Below are 12,862 nucleotides of genomic sequence, written 5' to 3' on the forward strand. Positions count from 1 at the left end.
ATCAAATAACTTTCTTGAACATATACACATTATATACTGTTACACATCCAAAGGACCCCAAAACCCTTCAGCAATAGATATTCACCACGATAAATGGTTACTTAAACAAAAGTTGTTTTCAATTATCTTTAAACATGAAAACAGAATCAAACTTTAACTTATCACTCTTAACTTAACTACCCAACTTAACCCCCTCTAATTCTAAGCACACGTGTATGTGATTGTGTGTAAATTTAAGAAAAGTTCTTTTGTTCACAGTTCAAGCTCATTTCTCATTCTTCTAAGTTCACTGGTTGCAGGCAATTCTTATACTGTGCACAGAATTTAACTTGTATAAAGTTCACCAGGCTTTGGTGCTCAATATTTACCACTCAGGAAGGATCCCGTAGGTCTGCAGAGGAGATATATGTTGTTTCAGGATTTCCACAGCAGAGGTACCACCATTAGTCACCTCAATGTCTTGCTGATGAAACTTGCCCCATCAGGTATCTTCAGATGATAGCCTCTTTCTTTCAGGCTAACACAGAGTTCCTTTCTGTTCCGCTTATTCCAAGAGAAACATCAGACAAATAGCACTTCCAGCCATCTGCCACTCTGGAGCTTCTGTTTCAGTTCCAACAAGCTGACAGTTCCTGGCTGACACTGTTTCAGCTGTGTGTATCTCTCTCCACCTGAGATTCCAACTCCCAGCTACATGTCCTTCACTTGCAAAACCCCCTTCCTTCTCCAGCAAACAATAGGAGTTAGTCTTCTGCTCCCATCTGTTGTTTTAGGTAAACATTAACCTCTCAATAATCTTTCTGTGTATGAGAAGTCAGCCTGTCTCTTGCTGTGGCTTTTAAAAACAACACCCCATCAATTCATGATGTCATTTCAATTAGCACCTACTTGTGAAATGTGCATAGCATTCTGCAGTTTTTGTGATACTGAATATGAATTATTCAGTATTTCAAATAATATCTGTTTTGTGAAATATGGTTGAAGATGATTAAACTAGCACTAAACTCACACCATTCTGTGAAAAGGGATGAAATGCAAAGAATGTAGTTGAGAGCTTGAAAACAGACAATACCAGCTAGTAGGCCTCTTCTTATAAGGAGCCTCAAGGATGCAAGGATCTGGTTCAGACTGGTACAGTGACCTAATGTACTGTATAACTAGTACTGCACTTGCTTAACAGAGACATGAATATTGACTTAGATGCCCCTAAGGAGGAAATGAACTAATTAACATAACATGCAATGTATGAAGAGGAAGGAAATGAGTGATAACTGTATTGACGGAAGGGAAAAGGAAAATGTTGTAATGTATTGGGATTCTGATTAGAAGAAGGTAAATGAAGGTGATGTTGAGTGTGGGACTGTACGAAAGAGTGATGATTCTGAACCTCCAGTGTGTCTCCAGACCAGGGACACCTGACTTCTCTGCAGACTCGAAATAAAGCTGAATCTGTTCTCCAAGACTTTGTCTCTAGAGTAGTGATTGTGAACAGTTTATATTTCACAGTTTTAAAGTGTGGGTATATATATATGTCACCTACTCTCATTTTATCAATTCATCTCCCAAAAACATATCCAAATATTCCATTACAATACACATGTGCTTAGAATTAAAAGGGGGTTAAATTAATAGTAATAAGTTAAAGTTTGATCCTGATTTTTATGTTCAAACAAAATTAAAAGCAACTTTTGTTTAAGAAACCATTTGTCTTGGTGAATTTTTATTGCTGCTGGGTTTTGGGTCCTCTGGATGCATAACACTATGTTTTAAATTCACTGTATTTACATTCACCTACATTTCACTGGATTGCTATAACATTGCAGATTGATAAAAATAATTATATGTCCTCAATAGCAATCAGTCACGACATTAAAATATATATTTATAATGAGGTAATTAAACAAGGGTATAAAATTAAAGTGTTTATTTTTAAAAATAAACTTTCTTGACATATTCTTAGAGGTTTCTCTTTTCATTCATATCTTCCATTCAAAATATTGTTTTGTTCTTCCAATCTCCAGGGTTCATATTTTCTGGCCTTCGGACCTCCTCTGAATTGAATTAGTGACTGTCTATACAGCTGGATCTCAGAGCGTGTCGTAAATCTATGCAATTATTTACCCCCAAACATTATGGGGGTATTTAAAGGAAAAGGAGGGCAATTTTTGAAAGACTGGTGAAATTAGTACATTAGGTAGATGAAATTAGAGAGAACTGGAGAGATCTCGTTCAAATCACTCACGATCATATTAAATTACTCAAGGGTCAGGTGGCTTTATCCATCTCCTAATTTCCTGGGTTTTTTGTGTTGATACCCTAGATTCTTGAGTCCACACAACCTAACTGATCGACTTGTGAGTTTTTGTTTCAAATGGTGATTGATCATGCATGTTTACCATAATCAAAGTTGCTATAAACATGCATATTTTGAACAGCAGAGAGACTGACTTTTTTCATTATTTCTGATTTAAAACACATAATTAAAACAGTCACCAAATTAATGGATCTGGCCCTTAAAATTAGCAATGTCTCTGGTGAATCTTCAGGTATGACGTTCATGGTTCAGAACAAGTTATGGTCTCAGTCTGCAGGGAGTGGGTGGAAATACAAACTAGAATGTTCTTAAAATGGAATTATGCCAAAGGTTATCCACTGGCCAAAAATAAGGGCACGTGGTATTCAGGAAATTGTAAGCCAAGTCTCATTAGCTTGGCAGTTGGTGAAACTCTTTGGGCCAAGTTTTCTTGGATAGAGTCAGCAGTTGGCAGTGCTTAACAGGAAATTGAGTCTGCATTCTTTTAGACATGGAAAAACATGGGCACTACAGATGAAAGGGGGGAATCTTTGGGAAACTACTGATCTGAAACTCAGGATGGTCCATTTAGGGTAATCAACTTGAAAGGATGAATTGCAACTAAATTCTTTGCAGAAAATCACAGAAGGGCAGAAAAAAACAGTTGCAATCATGACTATGCAATAGCCATACCTGAATTGTCACACTCCAGTATCAAAATTGGGAGACTCTGGGTTTAAGGAGGGAGGCAGAAAAAAGGAAATTATAGGCCTATTTGTCTGACTTTGTTAAATGGAAAGATATTGGAATCAATCCTCAAGGACAAGATTATGGAATACTTCAAGGTGCATGGCATGATAGGTCTAATCCAGCATGGATTCATGAAGGGAATTTCCTGCCTGACCAACCCAATGGGATTTTTTGAGGAAATATTAAGCAGGGTGGACAAGGGAGAGGCTGTAGCTGTAGTGTATTTGGATTTTCAATATGGTGCCACATAAGAGGCTGCTTAATAAGATGAGACCACATGGAATTACCAGAAAAATAATAGATTGGGAAGAGCATTGACTGATAGGCAGGAAGCAAAGGGTAGGAATAAAGGGATCCTATTCTGGTTGGTTGCCTGTTACTACTGTTGTTCCGCAAAGGTCGGTGTTGGGGTCATTTCTTTTTACAATGTATGTTCGTGATTCAGATTGTGGATTAAATGGTTTCATTGCAAAGTTTGCAGATGACACCAAGATAGGTGGTAGAGTAAGAAGTGAAAGCTTGCAGAGAGACTGGGACCGCTTTGGAGAATGGGCAAAGTAATGTCAGAAGAGATATAATGTTAAGAAAAATATGGTTGGGCATTTTGATAGAGGAAATAAATGGTTGGATTATTATTTGGAGGGGGAGAAAGAGACTTGAGGGTCCTCGTGCAAGATAACCTGAAAGTTGACCATCGGGTTGGAATGGCAGTTAATAAGGCTAATGCTATGTGGGGATTGTGTCCAAGAGTAAAGAGGTGTTGAGGTCCTGTGTGCAGTTTTGTGCCCCATATCATAGAAAGGACACAGTAAGGTTGGAAAGGGTACAGAGGTTTACCAGAATGATTGCAGGAAAGCGAAGGCTAACATATGAGGAACGTTTAGCAGCTCTTGGATTCTATTCATTAGAATATAGAAGAATGAGAGGGGATCTCATAGAAACATTTTGAACAATGAATGAATTGGGCAGAGTAGATGTAAATAAGATGATATGGGTAATTCCAGGACAAGAGGGCACAGTCATAGAATTTAAAAGTACCAAGTTACAACTGAGATATGGAAAATCTCTTTAGTCAGAGGGTAGTGGACTTTCAGAATTGGTTGTCACATGCAGCTGTGGAAACAAGATCATTGGAGGAATTTAAAGAGGAAATTGAGAGGTATCTAATTAGTCAGGGTATAATGGAATACGGGGACAAGACCGGAACTTGGAACTAGATGCGAGAACAGTTTAGCTCAGGAAGTTTCATGGATTGGATCAATGGGCCAAATAGCCTGCTTCAGTTCCTTTTTCTTGTGATCTTGTGAAGTTATACTGTGGAGATTTAATACCTAATCTAGTGGGGTAAAGGGAGGTTGGCACACTGTTATCTAAACTAAATATTATAATTGATAAGTAATACCAAAGCAAGTTACCTGGTTAATATAATATTTTTGCATGTGTGTCCATGCCATTCACAAAATTGGCTGCCTTGTGTCCCACTCTACAAGGGTGACTGTTTATCAAAGTTATCTCATTGGACTTGAATACTTTGGGATTCAGAACTGAGGTTAATATAAGAAAAGACAAAGAATAAATTGCAGATATTGGAAATTTGAAATTAAAACAGAGAATACTTGAAACAATCAGCAGATCAGGCAACATCAGTGAAAATCAGTTATATTTAAGATCAAAGACTATTGAGTCATGCAGTGCCAATGTGCTCGATGGAAGATGTTCTTTAGGCTTCCATGTGTATCTTTATAAAGGTACAAGGGTCGATAGACAGAAATTTCATTGTGTGAGTGTGGTTGTAAATTAATGTGCCAAGCAACTGCAAGCTCAGAGCCATTCTTGCAGATTGAATGCAGGTACTCTGCCTATCAATCATTATATCTGCATTTGGTTCCACTAGTGTGGAGTTGTGTGAGATTAAAATGGGGTCCAACACAAATTTGAAGTAAAACGTCCTCTTAACTCTGAGTCATTACAGCCTTTTGGGATCAACATTCAATTCTTCACCTTTAAGTAATCTATGCATGCAATACACCAAAGTGCTGAAAAAACACATCAGGGGATGCAGAGTTTATAGAAAGGGTGGATAGCCAATGTATCGGGCCTGAGCACTTATCAAGGTTTTCCTTTGAACTCATGCCTCGACCAAGAGCTCAGGCCTGGAACTTTGGTTGCCCTTTGCTTCCTATAGATACTCTGTGACCTGTTGAGTTTCTTCAGCCCTCTTGTACATTGCACCTGCAGACTTTCCTGTTCAACATTAATATACTGGCCATATCTACTGGTCATCACCTTGGTCATGTCTTCTTTCTGTGTGTTCCCAATAAAGAGTGTTTGGCCCAAAATGTGACTTCCCCTTGCTTTCCACGGGTGCTTGACCCTTTGAGTTCCTCCAGCACTTTGTGTATTCCAACAATAGGACCTTATTGTACAAATCCAAAAACACCTGAAGGTGGCAGCACAGGTAGATAACATGGTAAATGAGGAATTATGGGTTGCTTGCCTTCATTAGCTGAAACCAACTATGAGAGCAGAAATGTCTTGCTACAACGTGATAAAACGTTGGTTAATACATTGCATGCAGTCACCACACTATCAGAGGGACATGATTGGACAGGATAAAATTCAGAGAAAATTCTCCAGGGGACAATTTTTTTTACATTCTGCAGAGAAATTGGATAGGCTGTGCTTATTTTCCTTGGAGAAGAGAAAGCCGAGAGGTAGCCAATAAAGTATTAAAAATGATGGAAAATTGGATAACGTAAGATTTGAAAAAAATCTTTTCTCCACGGCCAAAATGTCTAAGACAAGAATACACAGGATTAAAAGGAAAATAAAATTCACTCATAGAATTATTGTAATTTGGAACTTGCCTCCTGAAAAGATCAGAGAGGCAGATGCTCTCATTATATTTAAAAAGCATCTGGGCGATTAAATGTATTGCCGATGCATATTAGGCTGAAGACAAAATAAATGGTCCGGTGGACTCGAATGGAATTTGAGTCTTGATGGGCTGATGGGCCTATCTCTGACAATTCTAGAATATTTGCAATTTAAGATTAAGACGGGATAAATATAGCATAAGGAAGTAAGACATTGAAGACACAGTTTGTTTGGAGCTTAAAGATTATTTTGGAGTACAGTGCTATTTTTATGGAAATTATTTGGATGTAAACAGGAGAATGATGTTGAAAGTTACTACATTTGCAGTGGGAAGGGTGTTTAAGAAAATATATAAAAGGGCGAGAGAAGACCCCAAAAAAATGTACGGTCGTGGCTACACAGACACACACAGACACACACACACACACACACGCACACACACACATACTGCAGGAATCGAGGGAGACGAGATTCCTGATATCTCAGACAACAAAGGTTTTACAAAGGAGTGTAGGTTTCTTAACAAATGTCATGAAAAATACAAGGACATTGTCGGTGATACTTGTTTTTTACATAAAAACTCTAGATCTGGAAACAGCGAGTCCAAATCGTTTTCGTACTCCGGATCACCCCAAAAATACGGTGAATTCGAAAACCCAAATTTCCCTTCCTCCTTAGACGTTCTGCAGGCGTCAAACGAATTCAAGTAATTCAGCAGATTCTAATCATCAGATCATTGAAAAGTCAACTACAATGAATGAAGGGAATGCACTGAGGCAAACCCGGATACACAAGCGTCCTCCATCGGACCGACTTGCTCCATCCGAGGAATATCTAATTTAATTTTGACACTCAGCACAGTAACGGGCCCTTCCGGCCCAGGTTCAGTTAGGAAAATATGTTGAAACTAAAATCGGCGAGTTTTCGCTGCAGCTGTAAAGGTTAAGCGCTTTTTAGATGAATAAAGATGGAAAAAAATGAAAGATTATTTTTGTTTGTCAGACTAATAAAAAAATAGTTTCAATTATTTCTTGAAAATGAACGTTAGAATGTTTATAGTTTAATCGTGCTACCGCTGAAACCTGGATTAATTGTTTTCACGCAATTATTGGGAATGAGACGATTAATAATTATGTATAATAATTTAGAAATTAAATATAAAATATTTTAAAAATTAAAGGGTGTCAGGTGTCCATTCGGCCACGTCGACCTGGGCTAATAGACTACTGCTCGATCTGTGAACCATGACTTCGCAATGATTTGCTCTGCCACGCTGGTTTGGAGCTCGAGTTATTAAGCATTCGAAAACCCTCTAACGTAGTTGCAGTATAACTTCCTCCTCGATCAAGCCTGGGTTTCCGCCGAAATGAACAATTCAAATGTTCAGAAACTCTATTTTCCTACTCTCCTACAAAAGAATATACTCTAAAAGCGTTTTCAAGATCCGCGGAAGATATACAAGCGGAGCCATATTATAAAAATAAGTTTAATAGCACGTGAATTGTAAGTGTCCCATTCCTGTAAAAAAATTAAATGAATATAATTTCATTTTCCACAATTTATTTTTCAGTTGAAATGTTCCTGTATCCTGTAGAATATTGCAATGACTGTATTTCTTTCCATGACTTAACATTTACATTCAAACTTTGTCACAATATAAAATTGGGACGACAAAAAGCGGACGAGCCTCCGGCTATAAGCCATCGTTAATTTGTTTTAATTGAATCCATCTCAGATTTTCTTCACCACCGCTGCATCCCAAGCACCCACTTCCAACTTAATTGTGGGAAAAGTCCCCTCTAACGGCTCCCCCAAAGGGCATTCTACTTTTTTTTAAAATCTATCCGATAGCTCTCTGATTTCAGCCGAGCTCTTGGAGAGCTCTGGGACAGCAGAATTTCCACGCGGAGAACTGAACAAAAAGTTGATATGTGTGCTTATCTTAACTGCGTACAACTGTGCAAAAATAACGCTCCTGCGTTCCATTTCGTGAGTGCAATCGAGTTGAAAGTTTAGGCTAAATAATGAGGGAACCTCAAAAAACCTCAGTATTGCCACCTTAATCGTTTCAGTTACAGAACTTCGTACAGTACACGCGATAAATGGTCTTCCAATGGCAATCGAGAGCCTACGATTGAACACCCATCCGAGGCTATAATTTGTCTGAAACATCTGCAGTATTTAAAGGAGGAACTCTTCCTTCTTTTCGTGCGCTGTCGTGGGCAATTCAGAAATTGTATAATTCCAAATTATGTAATCACCATCCGATAACTCGCCAAAACGATTGATATGTCTTCCTTCATGGCACTGGGTACATTATGGCTCGGAAATTGAGCAGAAAATAATCTGACCTTGATTATTGTGCTTTGGAAAATAAGATAACACCACGATTTACTGTGCGACATTGAAGACATGGAGGAGTCACTAGTTCCCTTTGATCTCTGGCTCCCATCTGGTCATAGCGCCGATTCTAACGTCCAGCGGGCATCCCCGTTGGCCTGGTAGGGAACGCTGGTCTTGTCACTCCTGGTGCTGGAACGCCTGCTGTTGGAGTTCTCGGGGTGTTCCTGGGCTCCGGGAGGCTGTGGTATGGGGTTCGTACACCTGAAAGCGCAAGGGCACCAAGTGTCAAAACCTTGGAACCTGGGTTCCTCGGCTGACCCGCCGAGGCACAAGATCTCCTTGAAGGCTTTTCTAAAGTCAGAACTCCGGCAGTATATGAAAGGGTTAAAGCCAGAGTTCACATATCCCAGCCAGTTGCAAAAGAGAAACAGTGTCCTCGGAATCCGGTTCCTGAATACCACTTGCACAATATTGGCCAGAAAGAACGGTAACCAACAGAGAGTGAAAGTCCCCATGATGATCCCCAGTGTTTTCAGGGCTTTGTGATCTTTCAACGCCAACAGCTTCGAAGGTCTCCTTTTATTGCTTTTGCTTTGTTGCTGGCCGTCGCCGATCCTTGGCTTGTTCCTCTCCATTTTCTTCATCTGCTTCTTTGCCTCGTTGAAGACCTTGGAGTACAGGAGGATCATGATCAAGAGCGGGATGTAGAAGGAGATGGTGGAGGACAGGATGGCATAAGGCCAGTTCGTCACAAAGTCGCAGCAGGTGGGCTCCCTGTAACACTGCTGGGCCGAGGGATCCGAGTCCTCCCACCAGTGGTTCATAATAGGCAAGAAGGAGATGAGAGCGGAGATGGCCCAAACCAGACATACAATGGCCCTGGCCCGAGTTTTAGTCAACAAACTCATGTACCTCAAGGGCGACGTGATGGCGATGTACCTGTCAATGGCAATTACGCAGAGGGTCTCGATACTGGCCGTTACACACAGCACATCCACAGAGGTCCAAAACTCACAGAAAGGCGAGTCCAAGAGCCATTTATTAGTCACGACGATACTGGCCCCCAGTGGAACCACGAAGACGCCCATGATCAGATCGGCACAGGACAGTGACGTAATAAAGACATTGGTGATGGTTTGGAGCCGCGGGTTCTTGGCGATGGCGAGGATCACCAGCAAGTTGCCGATCAGAATGATAAGGATGATCACGGTGAAGACCGCGGCCAGAGCCCATTGCTTGGACCATGACAACTCTTCATTGGAGCTCTGAGAGTTGACCAGCGCTGTGCCATTCGCGACTCGCAACTCTTCCATGCTGATAAATGCCACCGAGGCCCTTCACATGCAGGTGGCCGCGGCAAGGCTGAGATCATCTTCTCCCGTCGCTGTCTGTGTGTGTATGGCCCCCTCTCTCACACACACAAACATACCCTGGCGGTTTAAACACAGATCATGAATATTCCCACGTCACCACGCGAACAACAAATCATATTCGCCTCCGATGAGAAGCCGGGTGGTGGCCTCCACAATTCTTTTAACGCTTTCGGGTTCTCCCAGCCGAGCCGGTGATATTTCGGATGGGCAGCAGTATTATTTTCATGAGTTGCAACTAACAGGTCATCAGGGAGCACTGCGTGTGGATTGGAAGGGTATGTGTGCGGCCGCTGAGTGACTGACGAGGAAGCGAGTTAGCACCATAAACGCTGCCTGTAAGACATTTAATCGTCACACGACAGCGACTTTTGCCACCTTTAACGGTCTGTGAATGTTAACTTCCCGAAGTGATGTTCTGTGCAGGTCAAAATAATACTGGGGGGGGGGGGGGGGGGGGTTGGGGTGGGGACTGCACTTTCAACATTGCAACGCTCCATCTGTACTGCGCTGATTGAACCCAAGGTCCCGGGCAGAAGCCGGGGCTCGAGTTATACAACTGCTCAGATTGAGATGATTTACCTGGGATGTGTGTGTGTGTGTGTCTTGTCTCTGTGCGTGTGGTAAGATACGTTTTGTGCCTGCGTGTGTAGAGAGAGATATTTGTATGTGTGTGTGTGTGTGTGTGTGTGTGTGTGTATATATATAGAGAGAGAGAGAGAGAGAGAGAAAGAGAGAGAGAGAGAGAGAGAGAGAGAGATGTTTGTGCGTGTGAGTTTGTAGAATTATTTGTCTGGGTGTGTGTTTGTGTGATGCCCGTCTGATTTTTCTGTGCAATGGTAGAGTGAGTGTGTGTGTGTGTGTGTGTGTGTGTGTGTGTCTGTGTGTGTGTGTGTGTGTGCGTGCGTGCGTGCGTGCGTGTGGTAACATATGTTTTGAGTCTGTGTGTAAAGAGAGAGATGTTTGTGTGTGTGTGTTTTCAAACGTGGTTTTCTGTCTGATCGTGTTCATATATTGATCTTCTGAGATTTAAAAAATCGCCTTTCCACCAAACTTTCTCCAGATAAAAGTTCCAACGTTAAACGCCTTTGAATAAGGAAGTATATAAATTCATAATATCCTAATTTCGATAGACCTCGTCAATGCAATTGGCACATTGTAAGAAAGGCTCCAGGAATTATAAATTGCAACATTTATTAAGAAACCCAAACAAAGCAACGGAACTATTTTTAAAGCCATCGTCACCAAACAAGTTTGTAATATTGTTGACCCAGATCTAAAATTAACCACTGCTTGGACAAGGTTGTCGTTGGTAATGTTCATGGGGTGCGCAATAAATGATCCGACAGTGACTATAAAATTATAGGTTGACTCATGAAGAAAGACTCGTTTGTCTTATTGCGAAGACGAGGGGGAGGGATAGGATCTGAGGTGGGTCGATTGAAATAGAGCTGTTGAGAATTTGTTTTGATCCAAAGGGCGCTGGGGTCTGGGATTTTCTATCAAGTGCTAAAATCTCTCCCCTGCTGAGCACCTGCCGTACGACAAAATAACATATTTATATTAGATTCAAGGAACATTAAAAGGGGCACACAAAGTGTTGACAATCGGATTTCACCCATGGAAGATGGTTCAGGTCAGTGTTTCTCAATCTTTTTCTTTCCACTCACATACAACTTTAAGTAGTCCCTGTGCCATCAGTGCTCTGTGATTCGTAAGGCATTGCTTAAGGTGGTTTGTGAGAAGGGAAGGTTGAGAATCACTGTTCTAGACCCAATTGTTACTGAAATAATTTGCTTGAGAAAAAATGTCATTGGGCCATTTCCTTTGGAGTTATGAAACTGTGCACATGACGAGTCAATTAGGGACGATTAAAACAGTGGTTTTCAAACTTTTTCTTTCCACTCACGTACCACTTTAAGCAATCCCTTACTAATCACAGAGTGCCTATGGCATGGGGATTGCTTAAAGTGGTATGTGAGTGGAAAGAAAAAAAGATGAGAACCACTGATTATAGCGAAAAAATATCTGCTTATGGAACTCAAGGGACATCAGTGGGAGGAAAAGAAAGGCAACTGTCTTTCCACTGATGCTGCCCGTCGCGCCGAGTTCCATCGCATATTGGTCTTTGCTTCAGACTCCATCTGCAGCCTTTCGTGTGTCTCTGATTTAGCATATAGAGTTAGGACAAGGATTAAGGGATTTAAAGAATATCGGAAGGTTTTTTTTCATCCAAAAAGGGAGTTAAAATAAGGAACGCACTCCCCGAGGGAGTAGTGGAGGAAATTCCTCTCACAACACAACACAAACGATCGTCAAAACATCGCAGGCTATGAACTATGTGCGGGTTAAATGAAACTGGTGTTGACGGCTGGCTTGCACAAGGTGGACCAAATGGCCAGATTCCACGCTGTATGACTCTTTTAGTAGTAGTTGTTAAAAGGCGCTTTCTTCCGCGGTATGCCAGACCGAATGACCCCCTCCCTTCTCTGATTGCAAACGCTGTCATAAAAGTGGCCAGATGTTTTATCCGTCGTTGAGAATAGAAGTGATTTATCTTCTATGACCAGCATTTAGAACGTCACACTTAGCGTTTGATGTATGGAGTGTAGAATTTTCCACCATAGAACCATGCCCTTCGGCTCAATATACAATGCCAGCTAAATTGTCTAACAATACGAATGAGCTTGCCTCCGTTCAGCCGATTTCGCTCTCAGCGATTCTTATCGATGCAACCCGTCCAAATGTCTTAAACCGTTCAGTTGTTTCCGCCTTTATCACTTCCTCTGGCAATTCTTACCATATACCCACCATCTAATGTGAGAAAGAAGGTTACCCTCAGATCCCATTATATCGTTTCCATTTCATCTTAAACCTATGCCCTCTAGTTTTAGGTCCCCTTACCCTGGCCTGCCGCTCGTGATTTGATAAACCTCTCCAAGCCCGCCGCTCCCTTCGCTCCAGGGAGAAAACGCCCAATCTCTAGAGCCTTCTCCTCATCCTTCAAGGTGAATAAAACTAGACAACAGCAACAACAAAAATTGCTTCCTGAATACTTTTGGGTGTATTTTATGGATTTTGGGCTGCCCATCTCGAAAATCACATGTCGCATACCATTTATTAGATATATGCTGTTTTTTTTTGTGTGATTTCCTCTCGCATCTTCAAGGATACAAAACCATGAAGTGGAACATGTCATTGAAAATTCATTTTCTGCGTTCGCACTTGG

At 41.2% G+C, this 12,862-nt stretch overlaps 1 protein-coding gene across 1 annotated transcript; it reads right to left on the minus strand.

Annotated features, from left to right (window-relative positions):
- Nucleotides 1-7,392: 7,392 nt before the first annotated feature.
- Nucleotides 7,393-9,936, minus strand: LOC138754097 (beta-1 adrenergic receptor-like). Its single transcript, XM_069917918.1, has one exon. It carries the CDS (start codon nt 9,574-9,576, stop codon nt 8,377-8,379), a length of 1,200 nt encoding a protein of 399 aa, XP_069774019.1. The 5' UTR covers nt 9,577-9,936; the 3' UTR covers nt 7,393-8,376.
- Nucleotides 9,937-12,862: the final 2,926 nt, after the last annotated feature.

The sequence above is a fragment of the Narcine bancroftii genome, chromosome 2 (genome assembly GCF_036971445.1).
Source record: "Narcine bancroftii isolate sNarBan1 chromosome 2, sNarBan1.hap1, whole genome shotgun sequence".
Taxonomy (NCBI): domain Eukaryota; kingdom Metazoa; phylum Chordata; class Chondrichthyes; order Torpediniformes; family Narcinidae; genus Narcine; species Narcine bancroftii.

Coding starts and splice junctions, on each gene's coding strand:
- LOC138754097 (XM_069917918.1), bottom strand. CDS start 9,576: ATGGAAGAGTTGCGAGTCGCGAATGGCACAGCGCTGGTCAACTCTCAG.